At 34.1% G+C, this 26,498-nt stretch overlaps 2 protein-coding genes across 5 annotated transcripts; both read right to left on the reverse strand.

Moving 5' to 3' along the window:
• Nucleotides 1-501: 501 nt before the first annotated feature.
• Nucleotides 502-24,697, reverse strand: LOC108977590 (phosphoribosylformylglycinamidine synthase). Of its 4 annotated transcripts, none has more exons than XM_018947330.1 (9): nucleotides 24,608-24,697; nucleotides 24,293-24,543; nucleotides 22,694-22,879; nucleotides 19,019-19,953; nucleotides 12,776-12,855; nucleotides 12,324-12,584; nucleotides 12,043-12,257; nucleotides 3,063-4,866; nucleotides 502-1,412 (listed from the first exon to the last, which is right to left on the reverse strand). In XM_018947330.1, the coding sequence occupies exons 3-9, from the start codon at nucleotides 22,769-22,771 to the stop codon at nucleotides 721-723; spliced, it is 4,065 nt and encodes a 1,354-aa protein (XP_018802875.1). In that variant the 5' UTR covers nucleotides 22,772-22,879; nucleotides 24,293-24,543; nucleotides 24,608-24,697; the 3' UTR covers nucleotides 502-720. The 4 variants fall into 4 exon arrangements, with proteins under 4 accessions (XP_018802875.1, XP_018802874.1, XP_018802876.1 ...); XM_018947329.1 differs by having other exon boundaries at nucleotides 23,369-24,543; XM_018947332.1 differs by lacking the exon at nucleotides 22,694-22,879 and having other exon boundaries at nucleotides 505-1,412; nucleotides 19,019-19,389; nucleotides 23,369-24,543.
• Nucleotides 24,698-25,017: 320 nt separating this feature from the next.
• LOC108977591 (protein slowmo) lies at nucleotides 25,018-25,976 on the reverse strand. The gene is made up of 2 exons (XM_018947333.1): nucleotides 25,884-25,976; nucleotides 25,018-25,769 (listed from the first exon to the last, which is right to left on the reverse strand). Exon 2 carries the CDS (start codon nucleotides 25,682-25,684, stop codon nucleotides 25,040-25,042), a length of 645 nt encoding a protein of 214 aa, XP_018802878.1. The 5' UTR covers nucleotides 25,685-25,769; nucleotides 25,884-25,976; the 3' UTR covers nucleotides 25,018-25,039.
• Nucleotides 25,977-26,498: the final 522 nt, after the last annotated feature.

Here is a 26,498-nt window from a genome sequence, read left to right on the forward strand (position 1 = left end):
CAACACCCCCAAATAATAAAATGTTGGAACTTCCGTCTGACTTTATACCGTATATATCGGCTAATCTGTGCAGTACATTAAAGGAGTTAAGGTATCGTCTCAGTATGAGATTTTCGAAAAATAATTTTTTGTTGCATTATCGGATAGTATACGCTGTAACAAATATCCTGTCAAAATGAAATCAAAATTCAAATTATTACTGTCGCTACAGCGTTTAAGTGAATGTGTGAGTTATCAGTTAATGCCATAAACTACAGCAATCTTTTCCGACCTTCCTTTAGCACCTTTACAGTGATTTCGAAATTTTTACTTTGAATATACTACATGTGACATTTTAATGAAATTAAGTGAACGTGGCTTGCTAAAAATTATGTGAGTTAGCGCTAAAAATTAATGATCCCAATTTCCCTAATGTAATGATTTCTGATTCTATGGTTGATTTTTTCCTGATACATACATATACTAAATTTAGTCTGTTTAAATCGAATTTATATCACATTTAATATAAATATTTCGGACACTAACAAAAATTGGGAAATGAAAAAAATTATGTTCTATAGCATTTTAAATATACATTGATCTTTTAAGGAATGGTTTATATTGAAACAAGCAATGTATATTTTCTTTTCAATAAACAATATTTTAGAGATTACGAAATACAAGTATATTATATGTAGATATTAAAAAAAAAAAAAAAATAGAACGAATGTAAACAATTGGTTATTTAGTGCACCATTCATAGGCTGAGTTAAACATGATTTGCCATGGGCTTTCTACGGAATTAATTTTAAAGTCAGCTGGAACATAAGGCCATTGGAACATGGCGGTACATCGTTCGGGATGTGGCATGAGGGCTAAATGACGCCCGTCCTCTGAACAAAGGCCTGCAATTCCATCAACACTTCCATTGGGATTCATTGGATATGCTTCAGTAGCGTTCCCTTTATCATCCACATATTTTATAGCAACACATCGATTTGATTTCAATGAATTCAAAACTTCTGTAGTACGAAACGAAAATCTGCCTTCACCATGTGATATCCAACAACCCAAAATGGAACCTTTTAATTTATTCAACATTATTGAATTACTATCTTCAACCCGTATTGTTGTCCAGCGACATTCAAAGCGTTCCGATTTATTGTGAAGAACCGCAACTTCCGGCACGTCAATTACGTGTCTATTAAGCATGCTAACATTGCCCACCCACCCGATTAAGGCCATGAGTTGACAGCCGTTACACACTCCCAACGAAAAGACATCCTGGCGTCGTTTGAATGCTTCAAACTGCGAAGAAAGTAAGTCGCTAAACATAATATTGGCGGCCCAACCTTTGGCAGAACCCAAAGTATCGGCATAACTGAAGCCTCCGGGGAATATGATGCCACGGTATCGATCCAAATAAGTTCTTCCTGCAAAGACAGAGATGACATATAAAAAAGTAGAATAACAGAGGTTTGTTAACCGCCGTTTTCCTCAATAGAAATTGAACGTATTTTGCTGAACTTAAATTAACGGACTACAATATGATTCTATTGTAAACTTAAGGACATTGCGTTATGTCAATTCAGTTTCATTACTCTCATATCCATAACATTTGTGCTCAACATTCACAGAATTCAAGGTTCGACAACAGTTGACGTCATAGAATCAACATCGTCATATTTACAGTGGGACAATTTAAAAAAAAATCATTAAATATGTTACTTTTTTATTTTTGCGATTTTTTTCCAAACTATTATCATACAAGTATATATAAAAATGAAACGCAGAAGTTCTAACGGACGTCTTTTTCGCAAAATCACCGTCGAATTTTCAATCTTTATACATAAATGTATACATGTGTTGTTTATACATAAATGTATACATATATGTATATGTAAAAGTCTTGCGGTATTTTCGCTAATTGACGCTGAGAGCACGTAATTCTAGATTTATTCGTCGCATCGGGTCATGCTATACCTTTTTGGAAAGTTCATTTCACGCGCTAACACGTGTTTGATTGATTGTCGTTTCTTTTAAGTCGTTCGTGAGTTATAGCGTTGCAAACATGGAGCAAAATAAAGATAAAATACGGCATATTTTATAGTACTACTACGATAAAGGCAAAAATGCATCTCAAGCCGCCAATAAAATTTGTGCAGTTTATGGACCCGATACAGTTTTGATTTCCACCGCACAACGATGGTTACAACGTTTTCGTTCTGGTGTAGAGGTGGTCGAAGATGTACCACGCTCCGGAAGGCCTGTCGTCGAAAATTGCGATAAAATCGCTGAATTGGGCGAAAGAGACCGGCATAGTAGCAGCCGTAGCATCGGTCAAGAGCTGGGCATGAGTCATCAAAAAATATTTTATGAACAATTGAAAATTCAATAAAAAAAATACCGCAAGACTTTTTTGACAGCCTATTATATGGAAATTTTACATTAGTTAAAAATTGCTGATTTTTGCTATTGTTTGGCAGATGTCGCTTGAAATCTTCCGCCTCCTTTTTTTAACAAAAACTAATTTGAATATTTATAGATGGCAGAAAATAAACAACGCACAGTTTGCTAACCATTTTTTCAATATTCTTAATTTTTTCGCACATTTTTTTCGGGTTACAATTATGTATTGCTTTTAATTGCACTTTATTACCTTTTAACGTATTTAAATTCGTATTGATTTTCCAAAAATACCAAAATTGCTATTCATAATTTCCTGTTATCCATTTTTATTTCACTTTTTTTAATGAATATACAAATCACACAATCAGCTGTGTAAATGCATAACTATGTCGTCTGTCACCATTAAATTTTGCTCGTCTGTCAGGGCTAGCCGATGTTTAGTATGGTCATAAAAATTTAGGATATAAGCTTACACAACTCTTTTTTATATAGAATATATGTTCGAAAATTTGAACATAATCAAATGCAAGTAAAGAAATTTAGTATTCTCAACCCACAAGAATTACACAAATTTATCATGTTATGAAATAAATATCTCCATTTGTTTTTCCGACAAAGAAATAAATTAGTAAAATTGAATTTAATAGTCTCAAAATGTATTAGAACACACTTACCGCACAACAGATCGGACATGGTAACGTCATGAACTTCAAAATTGGCTTTGATTAAGGATGCCATAATTTCTCTATCGCTATTGACGCCCTCTTCGCGAATAACAGCAACGCTTACAACTTTTGTGGCCCGAAGTGCACTTATTTCAGTATTTAAGTCGAGACTACAATAATATTTAGGAGCAGAGCGATAATTCAAAGAATTATATTCTTCCAAAGCGCAATCTGGATTGGATTGCAGTTTTTCTATTTCAAAACTTGTTCTTTCCCATTGTTTAAAAAGAGTTTTAACATCGTTATGAAGAATGGTTTCGGAATGACATTTTATAATTAATGTCGAATTGAGACCAAGACCACTTGTTGAACCTAAATAATAGTTTGGAACCCCATTATTCGTGTAGATATTTTGAACTTCCGACAGTAATTTCATTGGTACCTCAATAACCCAACCACATTCCTCAGCATACAAAACAGCCACTTCTGGTTTACCAATTAATTTTGCTGCTTTATCGATATGAGCAATATTTAATATCTTCATTACATTGGTTAAGTCAATTTGAAATCCACATAATCCTCCGAATGCCATTTCCAATAGACATATAATGAGCCCACCATCACTAATATCGTGCCCAGCTAAAAGTTTTCCCTGCTGTATTAAATTTTGTGTAGTGGTGAAAGCTTTAACAAGAATGTCACTTTGCAAAACTGTCGGGCACTCGTCTCCTTGCTGTGAAAACGCAAGGGCTAATGCGGATCCACCCAATCGAAACTTCCCTTCGATGTTTATCCATACAAGGGCTGTTTGCTCTCCTAAAGAAGGGCCCTTAAGATCTGGAGTTATCTTCACGGTAATGTCTGGACACGGTACGTAAGTAGAAATTACAAGTGTGCCTGGAGATTTTACAGTTTCGTCGTTAACTTTTGCAGCCATAGAAAGTGAATCCTTTCCTCCATCAACTGCAATATGCAGTTCCTTCATCATCTGACACATTTCTTTGCAAGCGTCATATAAACGAGCACCTTCTCCAGGTAATTTCGCAGGCCACATCCAGTTTCCAGAGCACTTAACATCTGCCAATTCCGTGATTTTTACAAAAACTAAATTGGATATTGCTTCGGCTACGCACATACGTGCCATTGCAGAAGAGCTAAGGATGCCTTTTATAGGTTGAGTACCGATAGACGTAGCTATGCCTTCTTTTCCAAAATAAGAAATTGCAGTTAAGCCATAGTCGGCTAAAGGAGTGTGTAACGGCCCTACACACTGCTGCTGCGCGACTAGACCGGTAACGCATCGATCAACCTTATTAGTAAGGAATCTTTTACTTCCTACGGATAATTGACTTAGCACGGTTTTCAAGCATTCGGAATTATTGAAATCTGAGTTTAGTGATAATGGTTTTAGCTTTTCTGAAATACGGTCCAATTTGTATTCCCTTTGTGGCATATCGCCAAGTACATGTTTTAGTTCAAGATCAAAGGGTATAGCACCCAATAAACTTAAATTATCCTCCAATTCCAAAGCGCGTTCAAAATCAGCCTGACTTTCAACTAATGTCACTCTTCCATTTCCGGTAACAACACCAACAAAACTGATTGGACAACGCTCCCGTGAGCAAATATCTTCCAAGATCTTACGATGTTCAGGCTTGCAAATTAGTGCATTGTTTTCTTGATATTCTGCACCCCACAACTCTAGGGCATTTATGGTGGGATCACCCAATTGAAATTCTTTCGAAAATATTACTGCTCCCGCGAAACCAGGCTCTACTAGCTCCTTCAGAACATTGCCATTACCGCCAGCACCCTACAAAAAACATTAATATAATACTTGTTAATTCGTACATATAATTATAAAAAGCACAATATAGTTAAACTCTTGAACTGTAATTACTTTTTTCTATATATGTGTGTGTGTGGAGAAATATTTTCAAATTGTTACTATAAATGTAAAATCATGTGGTGTAGGAAAAGGAGAATTCGTATCAGGCGAATTTGTGAATTGACTTTGTAACATCTTTACTTTATTTATACTTTTAAATATCGGATGGAATATAAATATAAGATTTGCTTTATAATAGTTTCTTTTAGTAATAGTTTTATATACTAAATGTTATATATATATTAGCATTTGAACTTTCATACGCATCTATCCCGCAGATACATATGTATGTACATAAGTACAAATCAATTTAAAATCAAGATATTATCATTTATAATTAATATAATATGCGTGGGCTGCTCTATATGTACATACATATACTCCTACATACATATGAGCGTATATAATGCATACACAACATACATACTTATATGCGTTCACATGTACATATGTCACCCACAAAAACTACAAATATTATTTTACAAAAACAACAATCGGCTCAAATAGCATCAAAAATCAATATGGGCAGCAAAATTGCCGCAGTCAAAATTAATAGTAAATTACATAACAACAAAATTTCCATTCATGAACGCAAGCGCACATTCAAAAAGCAAATTCGATTCATTCATAAGAGCAGACGCCATGACATCTCCCCGAGCAAGCCTTTGCCAACAAGCGTCTTTTCGTGACGATGGCAAAAGCTAAACGTCGTAAATTGAATATATTTCTGAAATTTGTATGAGAATGGAGAAGTAAAACCCCCGCAAATATAAGTATTCAAATATATAAGAATAAAATTGACAACATAGTTTATTTGGCGATTTTCAAGTCAAGAAATGTTTCGAAGAAAATGTTAAATATTCCTCTGATTTATGTGTACAGTCAATCCCGGTTAATTAGTACTCCGCTTAAGTGCCAATCCTTAACTTCCTGTATATTGCTGCATCTCAAGTTTTGTTTTTTGAAATACATAGCAATTATTGTTTCCAGTACCACTCGCTTAAGTGACCGCACTCGCTTATGTACCATATTATATTTAAATTATTAACAAAACACAAAATATGTATCTTTGATTGTGGCACATAACCGGGATTGACAGTATTTGTGAAGGAATGTAAAAAATATTTTGTAATTCTAAATGTAAAATGCTGACGAAATATATGCAAAATGCAAATAAATGCATATGTTTGTATGTATTGAAATATATAACTTATCAAACCTTTATTATTTATTAAATGCTTACGTAATAATACAAATATGACTGTTTGATTTGTATCATCAAACATTGACCTCGAAAAAGAATCTTTAAGTTCTTACCGCTGCTGGGAGAAAAATAAAGATCTTTGTTTCAGTGAGAATATATTAATTCCAATTTTTATCTGGTATTTTCATTATTTAAATAACTAAATATATGTGTATGTGTGTATGCAACGCGGTGAACCTTCTCTAGGGTACGGCGAACGTAAAAATATTTTTGGCTAATAAAATGCGATGAGCGTGTTTCACCACAGCAAGCTCAGAAGGAGAAATTAAGACAGTGGCGCGTGAACAGAGCTAAGCATTCAATGAAAATTATACTCAGAAATATACATTGCTATTACAGACGTATGTTGGCCTTTTGCTTATTTTTTATACGTTTACATGCAATCATATTAATTGATATGCTACTTTTTAAATATTTCATATGTTTGATAATATATTATAAATTCACATATGTATGTACTTATACATATGTATGTAGATATGTTTTATATGTATGTACATATGTAACATACTATCATAAAATCCTAAAAAACTTAATATATTACAATAATATTGTATGCAAATTAAATTTCATCATTTAAATTTTCCTACTCATCTACATATTAGCATACATATGTAAATACAATTCAAATGCAAATCACGATATTATCGTTTATCAGTAATATAATGTGCCCGCACTGCACATACATAAATACATATGTGCGTATGACATTCCCACTTAAGTCTAAATATATACATATGAATGTGAATATGTCGCCCGCAAAAACTACAAATATTGTTCTAATACTGAATACTCAATTCTGTTATTTTCGAGTCCTCTGATATAAAACTCTGGTGAAACACGCTTATAATTTGTCCGTGGTGAAACTCCCTCATCTCTTCCTAATACCCCTGCGAAAAGTTACGATATCTGAATAGCAGAATTGAGCACTTTCAGTGTTAAATGGGAAAAATAGTGATAATTAAAATGTTAAGGAATTACGCTTACAAATTCGCTTATTTACTATGAGCAAACGACTCTGCATATAATTTATAGATGATCAATATATATTTGGTACCAAAGCATATACTTATGTATTTGGATTAAATTTGATGATGATTCCGTAGAATCATTTAAAATATATTATAAAGTAATGTTCGCATTATTACCTAAATTGACTTTAATATAAGTTTATGATAATTAGTCATCAATTTATACATTTACTTGATTCAGTCATTAAAAGTTTTGATATCATCTTTAAAGACCAAGTGGTCGCACATGTGATCATACATAATTATGTGTGCACGTAAACAAATATGACAAACCATCCGCAGCGTTTGAAAAACGACGCTACTCCCGTACATTTCATTTAGCTCTCATGAACCACAGCATGGCCTTAGTATAACAATGTAAAAGTATGTGCTCTACTCTACTCCGAGTTTTGATAGGTAAAAAACTATAGCTGTAGCGAGAGCAAAAAATAAAATTCTACGCTATGCTCGGGCGTAGCGGTAGCAAAAAATTGGGAGCAGTAGCAGAGCGGAGCTAATGAATATTTTCCTGTGTTACAGCTCCCACATATGTTTACTGCTTTTCCTTTGCTTTTTTTTTGCTATTTTCTGCCATCTACAAGTATGTATGTATATTAGGGGTATAACTTTTTGAATTTTTTTGAAAAATAGGAAAGGAGGAATAGTAAAAAAATTATAACTGCGTTTTTAGTTTTTCGATTTATTTCAAAAACTTCACGCAGAATTTAAATTGAAAATTCGTATGAAAATTTCATACATATGCCAAGAAAAAACACCATATTAGATTATGTTCTTTTCATTGTGTCTGTTTAGTTTTGCTCTTCTTCCGTTATTCGTCGTATTTTTGCATATGACAAAAATAGAAAACGGTAAATTTGAGTAAATGCTTTATGAATGATTAAAACTTCGTATAAGTGTCGCGCCAGTTGCCTTTATTTAGCTGTCGGTCTCTCATTCAGTGCGTGGCGGCTGGAGTGAAGGTGTATTTTTTAATTAACAATGTCTTTTAAAAAAAGTGCTGCTGAAGTTTTAAAAAAATCTAAACGATGGGAAAACAATTTAATAACATTTAAAAAATCTAAGAAAAAGAGAAGAGAAATCAATAACATTAAAAACCCCTTGAGTGAATTGTGTAAGATTCCAAAACAGACCGTGATTATAGGAAGGTATAATGAATTAGCAAAAACGGAGAAATTGAAAAAGAAAAGATGCCAGATTATTTCAAACGAAATGATTGCCTTGTGGTCGAAACTAAACTTTCCGAGCATAACACTTATAGCTGCACAACGGAAGACAACAAAACTTTTAAATGATTACTCAACATTTTTAAAATTCCCGGATGGCAGAAATGTTACAATGGCGTTCAACAAGTTATGTGATATAACTGATTTAAAAGGTGTCTGTCTACGAACTGAGGACAAAAAGTTGTGTGAACTCCAAACAACTACAAATGGAGAAGTTGGGTACACGACAGCTAAAGCAGTTTGTGTGCATCCCTCCAAAGCTGCCCTTTTAAGAAAAAATGTTCAAAGTATCTCGTGTTTAAATAAAGAGGCGGTCAACACTTCAACATCATCAGCTGAATCTGTCGAGCAATCAATCTCCACCTATTGGTGAATATAAAGCTCCTCTTCAAAGAAAAAGAAATGCGAAGTGTTCAACAAAAGCAGCAATGACAATGATAACAACAGCCCATGCGGAAAAGTTTGTCAATTTTTGAAGGTTTCTATTTAATAATATATTTGTAGAGCATTAATTAACTTTCTATAACTTTTTTAAAGAATAAGGAATATATTGGATAAATTTAACCTTTGGAATTCCATTAAAATTATTGTTAGTGACACAACAAACGTTAATACAGGGGTTAAAAGTGGAGTTGTTCGTTTACTGCAGAATTGTTTTCAGGAAAAACATTTGTAACCACCGCAGTATATTGGATGCCAACATCATGTATTAGATTTAATTTTGAAGCATGTGATTAATGAAGTATTAAACAACAAGTTCACATACATAAAATTTAGAGTTTTACTAGCGCTCAGCAACGCTCGATGGAATTCTAGAGCTATTCTAGCGATTTTAACGTTCATACTAATACCGGAACACGGAATACAACTTTTGCCAATTCATATGCAGCGCATGGTATGATGCTTGGTTCTCGGATCACCGTTTTCATAACAATGATTTTGAAATATTGGAAAAATCCGTTAAGCAATTCGAAACTGCGCATRAGTGTTTTCTTAAACACTGGGTAAAGGAAGATTCTGCCATTCTGAATTTAAAAAGATCTAATATTTGCGCTGAAAGAGCCATCAAAGTTATTCAGGAAATTTACCCTTTTTGAAAATCTGAACATAGTTTAAATCTTAAGTTTATCTCAAATAATATCAAAATGAATTAAATAATGAACTAAAACTTATATTTACTATAAAAATGTATTTGTCTTGTACTTAAAATAGTCTTATTGCTTCTAAATCGAACTTTGTCTTCTTCTTCTTCTTCGCATATATGAATTTTTTCAATTTAAATTCTGCGTGAAGTTTTTGAAATAAATCGAAAAACTAAAAACGCGGTTATCATTCTTTTACTATTCCTCATCGTGTTATGGCATGTAAAGTAGGTGTTACAAAAATAGACTACCCCAAATGTATATAGTATATAAAAGAAAGTCGTTACACCATTTATTACTCAAGAACAGCTGAACCGATTTGGCTTAAAAAACCAACAAACACATGCGGGAGCTCTAGCACATGAAAATTTTCATTAGTTCCGCTCTGCTACTGCTCCCAATTTTTTCCAGAGCATAGCGCAGCATTTAATTTTTTGCTCTCGCTACAGCTATAGTTTTTTACCTAACAAAACTCGGAACAGAGTAGAGCACATACTTTTACATTGTTATGCTAAGGCTATGCTGCGGCTCCCAACAAAGTGAGAGCGGTAGCGATAGCATAGCAATAATTATAGAAATTTGGCTGCTACGAAGTAGTAAATGAAAACCCTGACCATACGTATAATGTTTGTAAATTTGTCTACATGCAACATATGTATGTAAACATGTACACTCAATGCTTCATGCGAAATTTTCGTTGACACTGACAACCAATGGCGAAGCTCACTTTTTTTTTGCTTTCATATTCTAAAAGTCAATCTGTCAAAGGACCGACGCGACTTCAAAGTCACAACATTGTATTGTTGGTAGAAAATCCGGGCTGAGCCGAAAAATAAGCTAATGATCGCCGATTGTTACCGCTTCCCTTGTCGCTCCAACAGCTTCTTCTACAAACTAGCGTAAATATGTGTGTTTAATATGAGCGTGAATACATATCGCAGTTTTTGCGAGTCACGGAAAATATTTTGAAAATGACAAATATTTTAAGTCAACAAAAACTATGTTGCCACTTTTGTCACTGCTTCCTGTGTTTTGCGAGTTTGCGGGGTTGTCAGTTTTCCCTTATAAAGCAAACTTCAGAAATTTGTTCTATTTATGAAGTTTAGCGTTTCCCATCGTCGCGAAAAGACGCTTATAGGCAAAGGCATGCTCTGGGAGATGTGAAGGTGGTTGCTTATATGAATGAAGCGAGTTTGCCTGTTGAAACTGCGCTTGCGTTCATCAATGAAAATTTTGTTGTTGTGTGTTTTTCTACAAACTTGGGTTTCGGCTATTTGTCTGCCATATTGACTTGTGACGCTGCTGATGCTATTTGAGAAGATTGTTGTTTTTGTAGAAAAATTTGTGTAGTTTTTGTGGGCGATATATTTACATGTGTACGCAGATATGTTTATATTTTGCCTTGTGTATGCATTATTTGTGTGGTAATGTCATAAGCACATATGCATTTATGTATGTACAAAAATGCAGTATGCGCACATTATTGGGGTACTCACAACGTTTCGTAAAGCATCGTAAAATCACTCCTATGTGTACATTAACTACATATATTACCTTGAAAACAGCATAATTTAACTATAATGTTATCAATTTTCAATGTATTCAAAAAAATACGCAAATCATATCAATTAGTATAGCAGAAACACCAGTGAAAAAATGCATCTCATTCACCCAGCCATTTCTCTGACAGATATCATCAAAAAATTCCGAAAAAAAAATTTCGTACACTCTCCTGTACCACATGATATGTGAAATTTTCAGAGAATATTTTTAAGATATCACACTTAACGAAAATGCAAAAAAAGTTTTTTACCCCTAACCCCTTAAATAGATTCAAGAGTAGGGCCGCTAAAATCTCCATTTGATGCCTAAAATTGAAGCTCGTTTGGTTGCAACAAGACGGTGCCACTTTCCACACATCGTATCAATCAACAGATTTATTGGGAGAACCCTTCAGTGAGCAGAAAATTTAAAATTTTAGGACGATCGATTGTTTATCTAAATCGTGTGATATCACACTGAGCGACTTTTTCCTGCGAGGATATGTAAAGTTTCAAGCCTTTGGGAACATTCCCCCCTTTCAATTTAGGGCTTGGAGCAACACGTCATGAGTATCATTCAATGTAGGGAACCTGGAAATAGATCACCCTTTATTATTTATTTAAATACTTAAGGGATCCAATGCGATCAATGCCGCGTGAAGAGCTAGGCAGTATTAATATCTTCATTCTTTCTTTATTTATTCATTTTAAGCAAACATTTATTATTATTTTAAAAACTAACTATACTACACTTCAAATTAGTACATACCAAAAGCAAAAAATACCCTAGTAGTATAATTTGGAAAACATGTTCAATCTTCTACTAATAAGAAATATTATAATGTCCGATACCATAAATTTAATGTATCTATTTATAATATCGTAACATAGTATAGTTACCTGGTCATGTATGGCTAATATTGGATTTTTATCGCCCATTTCTATGCAGGCGCGTACAACTCGATTAAGTTTATTTTCCATTTCGGCATCACCACGCTGAACAGCATTGAAGTCTACATCGGAATTACTGTATCCTTGTACTTCTACAGAACTCGCAGCACCACCTCCAACACCAATACGATATACTGGTCCGCCTATTTTAACTAGTAACATTCCTACAAATTTCAAGTCATCAAGTAAGTCAAACAACTCAAAACTTTCCAGAAAATTTAATTGGTTACCTCTTTTCGGATTAACTTTTTGACGCATTGTTGAGTCCATTATGCCCATACCACCGCTAAACATGATTGGCTTAACATATTCTTGGCGTTCACCAACCCGATTCTCAAGACCATAAGAAATAGCGAAACCAGCAATTACAGGCTCGCCAAATTTATTGCCGTAATCGGATGCTCCATTGCTTGCCTCAATTAAAACTTTAAGTGGCTTGGCAAACGATGATGGATATTCAAAATCATTATTCTCGTATGTCTGTGTATATCCTGTATAGTAAGTATTTGGAAGAGCTTGATTACAATGTTTATACATACATATTTAAAATAATTTACATACATATATATTAATATAATGCATCGCTTCGCATTTAGTAAATGAAACTATTCCTATAATTAATTTGATATACTTACATACATATATGTACACATAATTTAAGACATGTAAAATACTTACGAACCTGGAATATTTAAACAACCAACGCAATAACCAGCAGTGCCAGCTATAGGTAAACCGCCACGTCCCACACCTTGAACATCCCTAAATAAAGATATATAATAAATGATCAATACCACGAACATAACCACAAAAAATATAAATGACAAAATCAATATTTTACTAAAGGTTCAGTTGTTATTTTTGCATACCTAATGAATTTAGATATTAATTTTTATGCGCTGTCAAAAAATTATAGTTAACAATTTGAATATAAATTGAGTTATACTGACGAACTTCGTACACATGCCTATCGCTTAATTCGCCAGTTAATTACACAATAGCGCTTTCAGAGATTTCAGCTAAAGTTGTTATGAGTTTATTAAAATCCAATTAACAATTCTACCAAAAAGTATTGTGGGCATGTTCATCCCAACGCAAAGCATGCCACCCGAGCACGACTCGCCTTTCCCTCGTCTAGCGTTGTCTTTCTAGTGTAGGACAAGTGCAAAAGATATGCTCTATTATTTCGCTGGTGCCTTGCTCTTGATATTTATTGCAGTCTTCTCGAACTGTCAGCCTTATTCTGTAGCCGTATGTTGCCACCAGTCTGTGACCAGCGAGTGTTCCAGTCATGTATCTTCAGTCTCTTCTGTTAAGAGTGAGTACGAACTTTGTGTACTTTTGATTTACCGTTTTACACATAACTTTTGCAGTTTTGCATTCCGATAGATCATTCCATCTAACTTTACCCTTTCTTACCACTCTCCTGTATAGCTCGTCTTATAGACAATGAATGGGTTTACCAATGTCGGTCACGTTATCGGATGAGAGCCGTACACCACTGTTGGCAATTCCGTTCACTGTATCATTGCCACCGATGCCTTTATGATCTGGCAGCCAGTTGACGTGATTATCCCTGGCAAGAGTCTCCACGGCTGCCCTGCTTTCCAAGACACTTCTGGCCGATTTACGTTACTGCCTTGATTGCTGCTTGGCTGTCTACGTAGATGTTAACTTTCGAATTGTCTGCTTAGAGGCTATCTCTGTGGCTTTTCCTCTGCTTGAAATATACCACAGTGGTTTGGCAACAAGGACAGTATATTCCCCCACCAACTCCGTCCTCCACTTTCGAGGATGATGTTTAATGTGTTGCGCGTAGCTAACATACCTTTACGCCAATCATATTTTTTTATGTTCACTCTCAACTTTCTTAACCAATTATACAAATACAAACTGGTCCGTTTTTTTTCCGGATTCAACCCCAGACCAAAATTCTGGACATTCGTGAGAGTGGTGGTCTTAATACTACTACTGGTGTTTAGACACCGTCCCTTTATTAACCCTCTACCGCATGGCATCTTCTTTATGAAAAAAAAAATATATAACTCCACTAATATACGTTTATTTTGACTCCTTTTACATATATTTGTAGAAAAAAATATTTTACAATGCATATTTTACCAGAAAATAAAAGCCGCCATATATGGCTCTCTATGCATACAAAGTTGCTTGGAGTGTATTACATTTACTCAGTGTGGAAGCGTGTGAAACAGTTTCGTTTGTCATTGTAGCACAAGAATATATTACATTTCTCACTAAAAGTATACGAACGGAATGAGCAGTTATTTTGACAAAGTTATCTATTCTTCATGCATTTCGAAAAGTGTCCAATATAGTCGGTACGTATAGAATTCAAAGGAAAGTTATGACGCTTACTCTTTTTGGTGCCTTCTCTGCTTGTTGTCGGAGATGAAGAGTTTGATACTGATGCAATTGGACGCCCTCGTATTCGGAATTTTTCTACCTTGCAAAGATGTTCGCTCACTGTAAGTTTGAAATTAAATAGCGACATAAATTCCCCTGACTTACGGCGCCACAAGATCCAAGAATTTACAAGGCACATACCAATCATGTGGAAAAAAATCTTTTTGTACCAAACCTTAGTGCGTAACTGAATTATATATATAAAGATCAAGTAGTGAATCAAGCAAGTCTACGCCGCCCATATAATTATTGTAAACGTCGACAGACTGTGGTGAATGAATTTCAATAAACTTTTTTACTAAATCATGTCTTTGTGGTTATATGTTGGGTTCCAACCAAAGTTGAAAGAATATTTACTACCTTATTGTCAAACCAAGAAACGAGGCCAAGTTTGATCCTGTCGACTTTAGTTACCTTCTCCACCATGCTGCCTCTCCCCAACTTTTTCAATTCCTTTTCCGTCGACATCTTACAGTCAGGGACTCGATTAAGTCTTACCGTACCCAAAGACGATAAACCACTTTTCATGAGATACACTTACCGGGGCTGGTAAACCAGTTGCCAAAAAAAATTTTGTAATTTCACTTTATCACTTTGTGCTCCAGCAAATATTTCAAAATCTTAGCTAAATCCTGAAACTCCACTTAAAACAAAATTCTTGAAACCCCATTTGTGCGGTTTGGCCGGAATGTATTGTTTTAGATGATGTCGGCACTTTGTGAGAATTATTTGCTCATCCACAACCAGTTGCTCCTCTTTTGGTATGAGCAGTACCTTTTTACGGATTTTATTTAGAAGTGGTCGAACTTTGAACAGCTTGTCAAATCCATCTTCACCTGGCGATTTCATATCCTCATTGTTGTTGAAATTCAAAAGGCGTTTAATGTTTTCCCACCTATTGCAACTCATGATGGTGCGTACAAATTCTTGGCCAACTATAGTATCCCAATAATGCCTCGACGATGGTAATTTCATCAAAGACATGTATACGACTATGCCTGAATACAAATTTTCACTAAGTTTCTCCACAGTGTTTACGCTGAACTCACCTATAAATTGCTCTATTTCGCTCTTAGTAATATTTTCCGGCTTATTTATGTCTTTTTGCAGCGCAAGTATGTTCGATTGTTCAACTATAAAGTTTATCAAATCGTCGTCAAAGAAAAATTTAAAGAACTCCGCTTGCGTCTCTAATTCATTGATAAAACTTGGAAGCTCCATTCTCCTTGAAGTGGAAAGTTTTCACTTAAATACGGGGGCAAGTTATTTTCTTTCCAGTTTGGTGGTTTCGATTTTTTAGTGCGTTTTGCGTTTGAGCTACTAGGCTCGTCATATACGTCTTTGGAACTGCTTTCATCGGTCTCCGGTATATATATATCTTCCTGGCCAGAAACTTGTGCTCCAACAACTTCTTCATCTTATTCGGATATATAATCATCGTCGCTTTGGAGCCCATTATCGACTACATTTACATATCTTAAATTTCCATAAAAAGATCCTGCATCCATTTCTGAAAAAATTTCACTAAAATGCATGAAAGGCAAAATAGTATGTACTGCATGAAAGGCCACATATGGCTTTGTCAGTTTTTGCAAAAATAGTACGTACTGCATGAAAGGCCATGTATGGCTTTGTCCGATTTTGCACAAAAGCGTGTCTATAGTACTTACCATCCAATCGGTTTGTATTTTTATTGTGTGAACACTATGTTTTCCCTTCGAATAATAATTTTTTTCTCCGAGAAAAGTCCTAATTTTTATGATAAGAATTTTGTCCAAAACACCGCGAAATACACTTAGCGTTACTCATGTGAGACACCTTCACAAAATAAACGAAAACAAGAAGCAAAACCTATCAAAATCAAACAGTATCTGAAATATCAACAAAGAATTGTCCAAAGAAAACTACCATTACAAATTTGTTCCGCTACATCACTTTGCTAGTGCAAAGCCAAATGCAACAAATCTCAAAACCATATATGGCGTTGTATGCGGTAGAAGGTTAAGATGCCAATGTTGTCTACATATGCCACTAGCTTTTGGGGCTTTGCATTCGAATTTTCATTTATTTATTTACCACTTATGTCCATGGGAGCGGAGACAGCACTCCGCCCTACAGTTCTCTTCCCGGTGGCGCTAAGACCCTGATGTACATGTCCAATATTTTCTCTACCGTTTTCAGCAGTAAGGAAGTTAAGTTTATAGTCCGAAACTCTTTCGAGTAGATTGGATTGTTTCCACCTTCATTCGTTATGAAGGTTACCCTAGCTTCTCTCCTTTAGAGCGTCACATAGCTAAACTTCGGACATTAGTCATTATTCTCCGTGATCCATTCAGAAGGGTTTATAACAATATTCCCTTCTTAGCTCAGACTTAGCGAGACTTTGCAGACAGGAAAGTACACACTGATTAGGTCTTATAACGAGTCCTCACAGTTGTGCTTTCACTCTCCGCTATTCTTGCAAATTATACCGAGAGATGAGGAGATTTTTGATAATAGTTTCCTGAGCCTCGCCACCTGGTTGAAGTTTTCAAACGGTCCTACCGGAAAGCGAGGACTGTTAGAACGAGTGCAAAGATGTCTTTAGAAACTACAAAAACTTAGCTCGCAGGACAAAACAACAATCCTGGATAAATTTCCGTATAAGAATCTCTAAGTCTAAGTCTCTTGTAAGATGTACCTATTGTCAGTCAATGACGGTGTGCTTAACACCCTCCAGTTCTCTACCAATGCATCTCTACTGGTATGTAGCGTTATGTCTAAAATGTTACTGAGGGTGGGTTCAATGCAAGGCGTTCGTATGAAATAATTCGAAAATGTTTAGAGTAAGGCCGCAGTATTTGTTGTGATTGGTTTTCCGTTATTCTTCCATTACACATTTCCTTGTTTATTGTTCTTCGTACCAAGTGCAAATTTATTTTAAAAGATGATGTTATTAATAAAGATAGCTTATTTTCTACACTTAAAAACAAAATTAACAGTTATCAAAAAATGCAATTGCAAAAAAGGTGCAAATGCCACCAAATCATTAGTATACGATGTTATAAATAGATTTGAACAACGTTTGGAGAGATCAGCTGGTTCTGGTAAACCAAAGAGTGCAAAATTCCCAGAAATCCAAGGAAAGGTGATTAAGAAATTTAATGCGATTTGAAATGCTTCAGGCAAAGAATTGGTTTGCAAATTTAATGTTTCCGAAAAAAACAATTACAAAAAAGATGTATGTAGCCTAGCACCAAAACGCCATAACTGATTTGAAACAGCTTTCAAGTAAACAATTTTATGTCGCAATTGGAAAAGGTAAAGTAAAGGGAAAATTTCAGGAAATATAATTTATACATATAAATAATATAAAATATAATCGAAATTTATGGCTTGGCAAGAGATTTGTTCATGTGGTAAAAAAAAACAGAACCATTTTCATTCAGGAAATTTTTATGATACACCATAGCGAACTAAAAACTAAAACATTTCTATAAAAGGGAGATATACTTCGAGGTTCTCTACTTTGAAGAAAAAACACATAATTATCAAATTTAATGGGGAATGCTTATTACCATTCGAAAGAGCATTCTATGGCATTTATTTTTTGAAGATTATCTCTTTCAAAAGTTGGCCGCATTACGTCTCAGTTGTTCCATTCGTTTAGTTCAATTTTCGATTACTCGTTCGAGCATTTCGACTGGCGTGATTACGTTCTCACCGGCATCAATTTTGAAGAAATGTGAACCGATAATTCTACCGGATTACAAACCACACCAAATCGTTGTTTATTCTGGATGAAATGACAGCTCTTGAAACTCTTCAAGTTTTTATTTTTGTATTTTGTACGCTTTCAATTTAAGCTATCGATGTTCGTTTGTATACGATCGTATGGTGACCATAAATTGAGTGAATCGGCCGAAACACACGACGGAACACATTGAGCGCAACAGACATATGTCAAATATTAAAATACACACGTTTTTAAGGATATAGTTATTGAAGCATATGTTGCCTGCAGTCTGTAGCGCTCTATGTTTCCGGGCGACATTCTTCACAGAACGTGAATTTTCGTAATAAATAAAAATATTATCTTTAACGGTTTTCGGAATTTTTTCGCACACATGCTTTAGGTACATAGTCCTTATACGAAAAACTTTTTTATTTGACAATGTACCTTCAAAAATTTTGCACAGATTATTGTCCAGGACAACACTACAATATTTGGACAAATTAGACAACTATAACACAACTAGAACGTATGGCTGCCATACAAACTGATCAATAAAAGTCAAGATATCGATCTTTTTATTCCCTTGTATACTATCATAAATGCAGCTGTGAAGGATATTATAGCTTCAGTGAAGTTAAAGTAAATATTTTTTCTTGTATACGCTTTGCTCACAAACACAAGAGAATAAAATAATATTATTTTTGTGCTGTTATAACCCTAACACATAACATATTATTGCACTGTACTCATTTAGTATACATATGTAGTACTATTTTTAGTACTCACCTCAATCTACCACCTGTTCCTGTGGTAGCTCCACTAAAAGGTGCAACTGCTGTCGGCATATTGTGCGTTTCTGCTGTGAAAATTAAATCTGACTCAGTTTTTACCAATTTAACACAGCTGGGCTCATAACATTTTTGTGGTCGTATTGATTTATGCTTAAAGCCATGTATTGCACTACTGTTGTCGCTGAATTTTATAGTGTTATTAGTATTACTATATTTTTGAGTATTCATTATCATTTTTATTAAGGACTCGGGTTTTTGTTGTCCGTCTACTAACATCTTGCCTCGAAAAAACCAGTGGCGGGAATGTTCGCTGTTGCTTTGAGCACAATCAAAGAGTTCCACAGTAGACGGATCCCGTTTTAGAACCTTTTGAAAAAGATACATGTAGTAATCCATATCCCAGTCGCTAAACGCAAGGCCTAATTGAAAATTCACTTTCTCTAGAGCTGGTCGCCCAACAGTTAAAAGAGGTACGTGATACCAAGGCTCATTACATTTAGGAAGCTGTTCATTAAAACTATTTAATGGTAAATTTTCTTTAGTATATTCACATTCGGTCATGCGATCCCCAAGGAAATCAATAAGTTCTGATTTTATGGTTTGTGTCACAAATGAAGTTGAATTAAATCCAATAAGATAGCGCGTTGACATCTCTATGCGTACTATATTTTTTAAACCAACATTTTGACATATATTCACACAATTAGTTGAAAATGCAGTAGAAAAATTAAAGCGCGGGCCAATTTCAATGAGAAACGTCTGAGGATAGGTTACCAAAAGGCTTTTGTCATTCAACGAAGATATATTAGCCTGTGGATCTTTAAATAACCAGCGTAATAAATATATATTTTTTGTATCAATATCAATATGAGAAGTAGACTCCACATGATAACATTTTTCAACTTCTAATGATGAAATATTGCCAGATATCTATTAAAAATAAGTAAATGGTATTAATGTATAATTTTAAAATGAAAGTTATATTCTAAACTTAATATTGATTTATACATTATATGATATAATAATTATATTATATTATAATAACCTTAACCTTTATGCTTCATAAAGACGCTGTAGCTAATGGTTTTAAATATACATAAAAAAAAGATAGAAAATTACGGTTAGAAATAGAACTAGTTCGCGTACACTCAACCAGACGAACGGACATGGATCTCCATTTCCTTCCTGATGATTCAAAATTCCTGATACTCTTAACACCAAGCCCCTGTTCATGGTATAATAAAACTTTCTTATTTCGTATTGCATAACAGTTGGGCTGAAAATGTTGTATGATGATAAGTACATGATGGTACAACTAATAATGAATCGAATAATTTTTAGTCAGCCCTTACCTTCAGAAGATACGTGTACAAATTTGACAGCAATCGAACTATTAGTTTATGAGTATTGTGTTAGTTTACAACAAAAGGATCAAAATTAATTTCGTGTGTCTATAAAGTATTGCTTTTTGTTGAAGACAGGATTTGGATTGATCAACATTATTTCGACTCTGCACCAGGGAAATCAACTACTGAAGTCATTTACTACGAGAATGAAATGGGCACCGAGGACTACTCGTATAATGAAAGTAGACATCCTAACGAAGCTGTTAAAACAAAATTTTTGCGGAAATATGTGACAATGAAACATGGTTATATGTATATGATAGCATTACGGAGACCATGAGATGACTTTTGTATATTTACATACCACTACAGGACCCGTTCACGCTTCACTGTGGTTGATACATAGGTAATACTACTACCACCATCTAAATGATTTCTATTAGTTAATGAGATATAGCATTTTTGCGAAGAAACTTATGTTAGTTTACAAAAAAATTTATCATAAAGCATTTCGTGTGTTAAGAAGCATTTTTTTTTTTGGAAAATACTGTAGAATTTGGGCTCAGAAAAATTCACCCTTGAAAAGATGTTATCTCAGCTGGAAACAGGCGAAATAAGCACCGAGGACAATGATGCTCTAAAGAGGCGAAGGCTTTGTGCACAGTGGGTTCTCGCAAATTCATAATCCAACAAAAACAACGAATAACTGATTCTGAGAAGTGTCATCAGTCTTTTGGAATGCACGTGGTGTAATACATACTCAACGACTGATTACTGAGCCAGTTATAATCTATTTCACTGCGTATTTGGTTGTAGTTCTTTTCTACTATTCCAAATACTTAGCAATTGTATTATTTATGAGGAAGAATCTGTTTAAAATTGTACTCATCTGGGCGTATTCAGTACCTTCGCTTTGAACTCCTTTTTGAGTTGGAGGCCTTCGGATAATAAAAATTCTGAAAGATTTTACATTACTCATCACACGATAATGGATTTGTATTGGTGGCATGGCCTTCCTTTTTTACTTTTTTCAATTCGATTACAAAATATTATAACACTAATTTTTTGGTTGCTTGCAATCATTGTCCTTTTGTATAAATAAATGGATTTCAACGACTCTTAGATATGGAATCAAAGATATTTATGCGCTATTTAATATAAAAAATTTAAAAACATAAGTATAAAATTCATTATAACTTATATATTCCTCAAATACCATAAGTCAAGGGCAACTATGTGTATGCACTTGTGCTCATATAATTAAGTCATTCAGTACTTTTTTACAATATTTAAAAAAAAATTTTATTTTGTATGTTATAACCTTTACATGTATGTATGTATATCGCATGAGAAAAACGTTCCGTTATCGTAGAAATAATGGCGATTTACATCGCATTTAAATATTTTCATTTCGGAGAGTTTTTTTTATAAATTTTACGTTTTTCCAGTAAAACTGTGCTCACATACATAATTATTTAGCGGTATTAAATTTTATGAAAAAAATTTCCGGGGTAGAAAACCAAAAAAGACCACCCGTTTTGATGACAAGATCCTGGTTAGGCTTAGTAAATCGGATCCATTTTTAATTTCCACAGAAATATTTGCTCAATTAGAGGAACCATGATGTACAAATATCAGCGCAAACTGTACGAAGACGACTGTAAGAAAATTCAATAAATTGTCGCTTAGCGAGACGAAAACCTAAAGTTTCGAAAAAAATATAGAAAACCGAAAAGCGTTTGCTAAAGACCATATTTGAAAGGACTCTAAATGCTTGAATTTGGTAGTCTGGAGTGACAAATCCAAATTCCAAGTATTCGGCAATGATAGAAAACTATATGTAAGACGACTCCCTTGGAAAGAACTTAACACGAAGTACAATAAAAAAAAAAAATACATGATGGGTCATCGGTGGTGGTGTGGGTTGCTTCACGCCTTCAAGCGTTGGTCCGATTGTTTAAATAGACGGGAAAATTACCTGAGAAATGAACAAGGCTTGAACGCAATATTTTGTATGCTAAAAGTTAAATATGTATAAGTATTCTGTTTAGGACTGAATTAAAATTTATTATATTCTTTGAAAAAATAAGTTTAATTTCTGTACTAAAAAATTTGCTTGGATGATAGTTTCATATAATAGTGGCGTGACTTAATTATATGAGCACAAGTGTATGTATATATTTTCTAGATCTGGAGGACCTCCTCTATCCGTTAATACCCATTTTAACCCCGAAATCCCAGCACAACTTTGTGTGAGTAAATACTCCCTTAATTATTTAACATGAAAAAATTTAATATCAGCACAAGTGTCTTATTATACTTACTTGTTGCAATTGTTTCAGTAATCTCGACTTATGCGATTCGCTCCATGTGTTCGAAGAGAAATAGCGTAAAATCGGCATGACGACAATTACTCAGTCAATATTTTTCTTAATGACACGTGTAGAATAACCGAATCAAGCGGTTAAGTCAACAGAACGATACCTTTATGACGCGCTGTTTCACAGCAACTGGCAATTAAATATAAATTTATGTCTGCACCTCCCAATATTAAACTATGTTGTTATACATACATATATACATACACATATGGTATGTTTAGGTTGTAATTTTTTTTTCAGAGGTTATCAGCAAAAGCAAAACAAATACAGAAAACTAAAATTGTATGTCAGTCCAGCGATTATCAATACCTTATTTGCATATTTCGCTTACGATACTATTTAATTTAAAAGATCGATGCTGATAACAAATTAATGAAAATATTTTCATTATAACTTGGCAATTGCATACAAAATAAATTAAATGCAGGACTGTGATATAAATAAGCAGAATCTACATCATTGTATAAACCTAGGCTTATACAATATCTACATTACATACTGGTTAATGAATATTCAGCTAGTAACAAGAAGAAGAGTTCTATCATTCTTGATTTTTGGTACGCGGTGAATAAACAAGAATGAAAGAAATCTATATTCACAAACTATTTGCAAACTCACTATAACACAGTAATACAATTACACTATCGTAATATCCATTTATATTGTTATTAGTGTTATGAAATAGATATTCGTGTTCAAGACTGAATAAAATCATGCTAAACCATGATAAAATCATAGGTTTTAAATGAAAGAAGTGTTTTGATCCCGTGTTTTGGTTTTGTAACATGGATGAACAAAGCTTTGAAAAATCAGATGCGACGTAATCTTATAAAAACGAATAAACCGATTGTTATAAAATCAATCCGACTTCACAATATTTTATATACGAATAGGTCTTTACGATGATGAACATGTACGATTCTGTTTGATAATGAATCTGACAGCTAATTCCTTGCCATTATTGCTTCACTCATTTTAATTGAAAGTATGTATATGTATATATGTATGTGCATAAGGAATAAATATAAAAAAAAAATGATGATTAACAGAATCAAACGCGGTCATCTAGTTCGCCTAATTTCATGATGATTTAATGCTATGGTGTTATTAAATGTTTTGTCAACTTATACGTAGAATCACTTGCAATCCACTCTTCTCCACTAAACAAGCTAGTTGTGAGATTTCCTAAACACTTTAGAATCGTGGTAGCTTCCTGGATTGCCCACTTCTGCATGTTATATGCGTAGCTTATGGTCACATACGACTTGCAATTTGATACTCTCTCTGAATATACTCTATTCGTTGCAGAGAAAAATACACTTCATGATTTTTATTCGGCTTTTCGGCCAGTTTAATCCAATGCAATATGATAATTCGCAGAATATTTGGAAAACAAATTTCCGGCGTTCTGCCGGTCCAGGCCAATGAATGAATCGGGGTAATTTACTCAAAATTGCCGAAAACTCCTTTGGTGATATTGGTCAATGTACCTCCATCTCCCACACCAAAAGTTATAGCGATTTTACGTAGAGAAACACTCACCCGATGAACCTAATCGTTCATTTCATTAGAAAATATTTCTAGGAGATGAGCGAATTGGCATTTGCTGACGCGCAGCATTTGTAAAAATCTTCCATCGTCAAAGCAACACAGAACATTTTCTTGCCAATGAATAGATTTCGGAACATGTAGTCCATTTCCCCGCCTACTACAGATGATTAATGTTATATCCTCTAGCAGTTCATCTAGGACTTCATCCATTGAATTGTAACACTGTTCAGGGCGCAAGATATCTGCAAATTTTATACAAAGAATTTTTTGAACCCTTAAAATTCGGATTATTTAATATGCACATACCTTCTATAAAGTCCACTTTCTGAATAGCAGAACTTATTTTAAATTCGATTATTGTGCTTTTTAAACTTTGTTTAGGCATTTTATAAGTAGGAATTTCATTGAACTAAAATGGTAAACAATGAACAGCTGTTTGTGTAAAAATAAGCAAATAACCATACATAGGATGTTCACGGATCATAGAGGTTATTTTTAATCTAATAATCACATAACCCGAATATGTAATACATTGAACACATGCTTTAATCAAAACACCTCAATATGTATAATAAAAACTAGTTCCTTTTTCAAAATATAACAAATTCTAAAAATTATAATTTTAATAAAGTTATAAATTTTCTTTTAGAACTCAGTGCTCGATTTTGTGACAGTAGCGTTTTTGCTTAGACACCCCCAATAATAATATTCCGAAATTCTTGTTTTTAATCGCATCTATTATATGTGAATATGTTTTGCAGCTTTAGCAGCTTGCACACTGATTTCATCCATACTTTTACGAGCACTTTCAGTCATATCATCTAATGAGTGTTTTGTTTTCATTAAGAAATCATCAGCAGACTCGGCAATACCCTTAACTTCTGCGTTTATTCGTCCAATTACCCATTCAAGACCTTGACGACCTTTGCCAGCGTTCATACTTATAGTGGATGTTAGCATATCTTCCATATAGTGACACAATGGAACGCCTTGCACACTGACGGATGCTTCCTGTTTAAGTAGAGTTTTACTTGAATCCGTTGGATGTGGTTCGTAATAGAGGACTTCATCAACCGAAATGTGCCGACAGAAAGTTAAGTTAATGGTTTTGAGAACCATTTGTTTACGTTCCGGGTCTACAGTAGAGCGTTCACTTGCAAAACATGTTTTGGCAGTACCAATCAGTGAATTTGTCCATTTTGGGAAATACCACTTCGACTGAACAAGGCGGTGTGTGTGCAGCACTCCGTCTACCACTCTACGCTCTACAACATCTGTCCCAATTATAGATGGTGTCATCGGATTAGGATATTTTCGCCATGCTGCCTGTGTAACCGTTTCCCATGGGTGGTTGAAAGTGTGCTCCGATGTCCATATCTTCATTATGCAAGTTTAGATGTGAATATGTGGGCTTCAGTTAGTCGTTTCGCAATAAATTTTTGCCTAGGGCTACAAATGATTCAGTCGCCTATATTAGAAAAAAAGGAATATTCCAAAAGTTATTAAACAATCACATTCAATTTAAAGTTATGATTTGCTCCATAAAAGTGTTAGAAAACTAAAACAATTTGATGTAAATAACCTTTGGCTAAAATTATGTAGCGAACTAATTGCCCAAGTGTCAAACAAAGCAGTATGGATCTCAAAAAAATTTTCAACGTCTAAACAAATGTTGAATACATTAAACATACCCTATTGACTTTTTCTATTCATGGTGATGCCGTTTCATTACATTTAAATCAATCGATCAAGTGGCATCTACCCATTCTTGTGTTTTTGTCACATACCACTTTCATCGTTTGCTTGACAATTCATACCTGGGGTCCTATTCTGTAACTCATTCGAAAAAAATTTACTCGAATTCGGATTTTTATATCCTATAACTCGATTTTCGCACTTTCAAGCCAATTTTCGAATAAAATTATTAATTAATTATACTTTATTTATTATTTCCAGATCGAATAAAATAAGAATTTTTGGGCATTTTAAATTAAAACACCAAACATTTAGTGCGAATAAAAATTACTATATAAAGGTTATTTATTATACGGAGAAACTATTTAAATCTTTTTAAAGTATATTAGAACAACTGACTTTTGACCTTTGACCAATAAAAGGATTTAAGCTTGTTAGCTCTCAATCATTAAAAAATTAAAGTTAAAAATTTTCAATTGGATTGATATGATGCTTCAAATTA

This window comes from Bactrocera latifrons, unplaced genomic scaffold (genome assembly GCF_001853355.1).
Source record: "Bactrocera latifrons isolate USDA-ARS-PBARC rearing strain unplaced genomic scaffold, ASM185335v1 scaffold_918, whole genome shotgun sequence".
NCBI lineage: Eukaryota > Metazoa > Arthropoda > Insecta > Diptera > Tephritidae > Bactrocera > Bactrocera latifrons.

Coding starts and splice junctions, on each gene's coding strand:
- LOC108977590 (XM_018947330.1), bottom strand. CDS start 22,771: ATGCCGATTTTACGCTATTTCTCTTCGAACACATGGAGCGAATCGCAT. Junction 12,856..19,018: donor GGAACAGGTGGTAGATTGAG/GTGAGTACTAAA, acceptor ATCTTTATTTAG/GGATGTTCAAGGTGTGGGAC. Junction 12,258..12,323: donor AAAAGTTAATCCGAAAAGAG/GTAACCAATTAA, acceptor TGAAATTTGTAG/GAATGTTACTAGTTAAAATA.
- LOC108977591 (XM_018947333.1), bottom strand. CDS start 25,684: ATGAAGATATGGACATCGGAGCACACTTTCAACCACCCATGGGAAACG.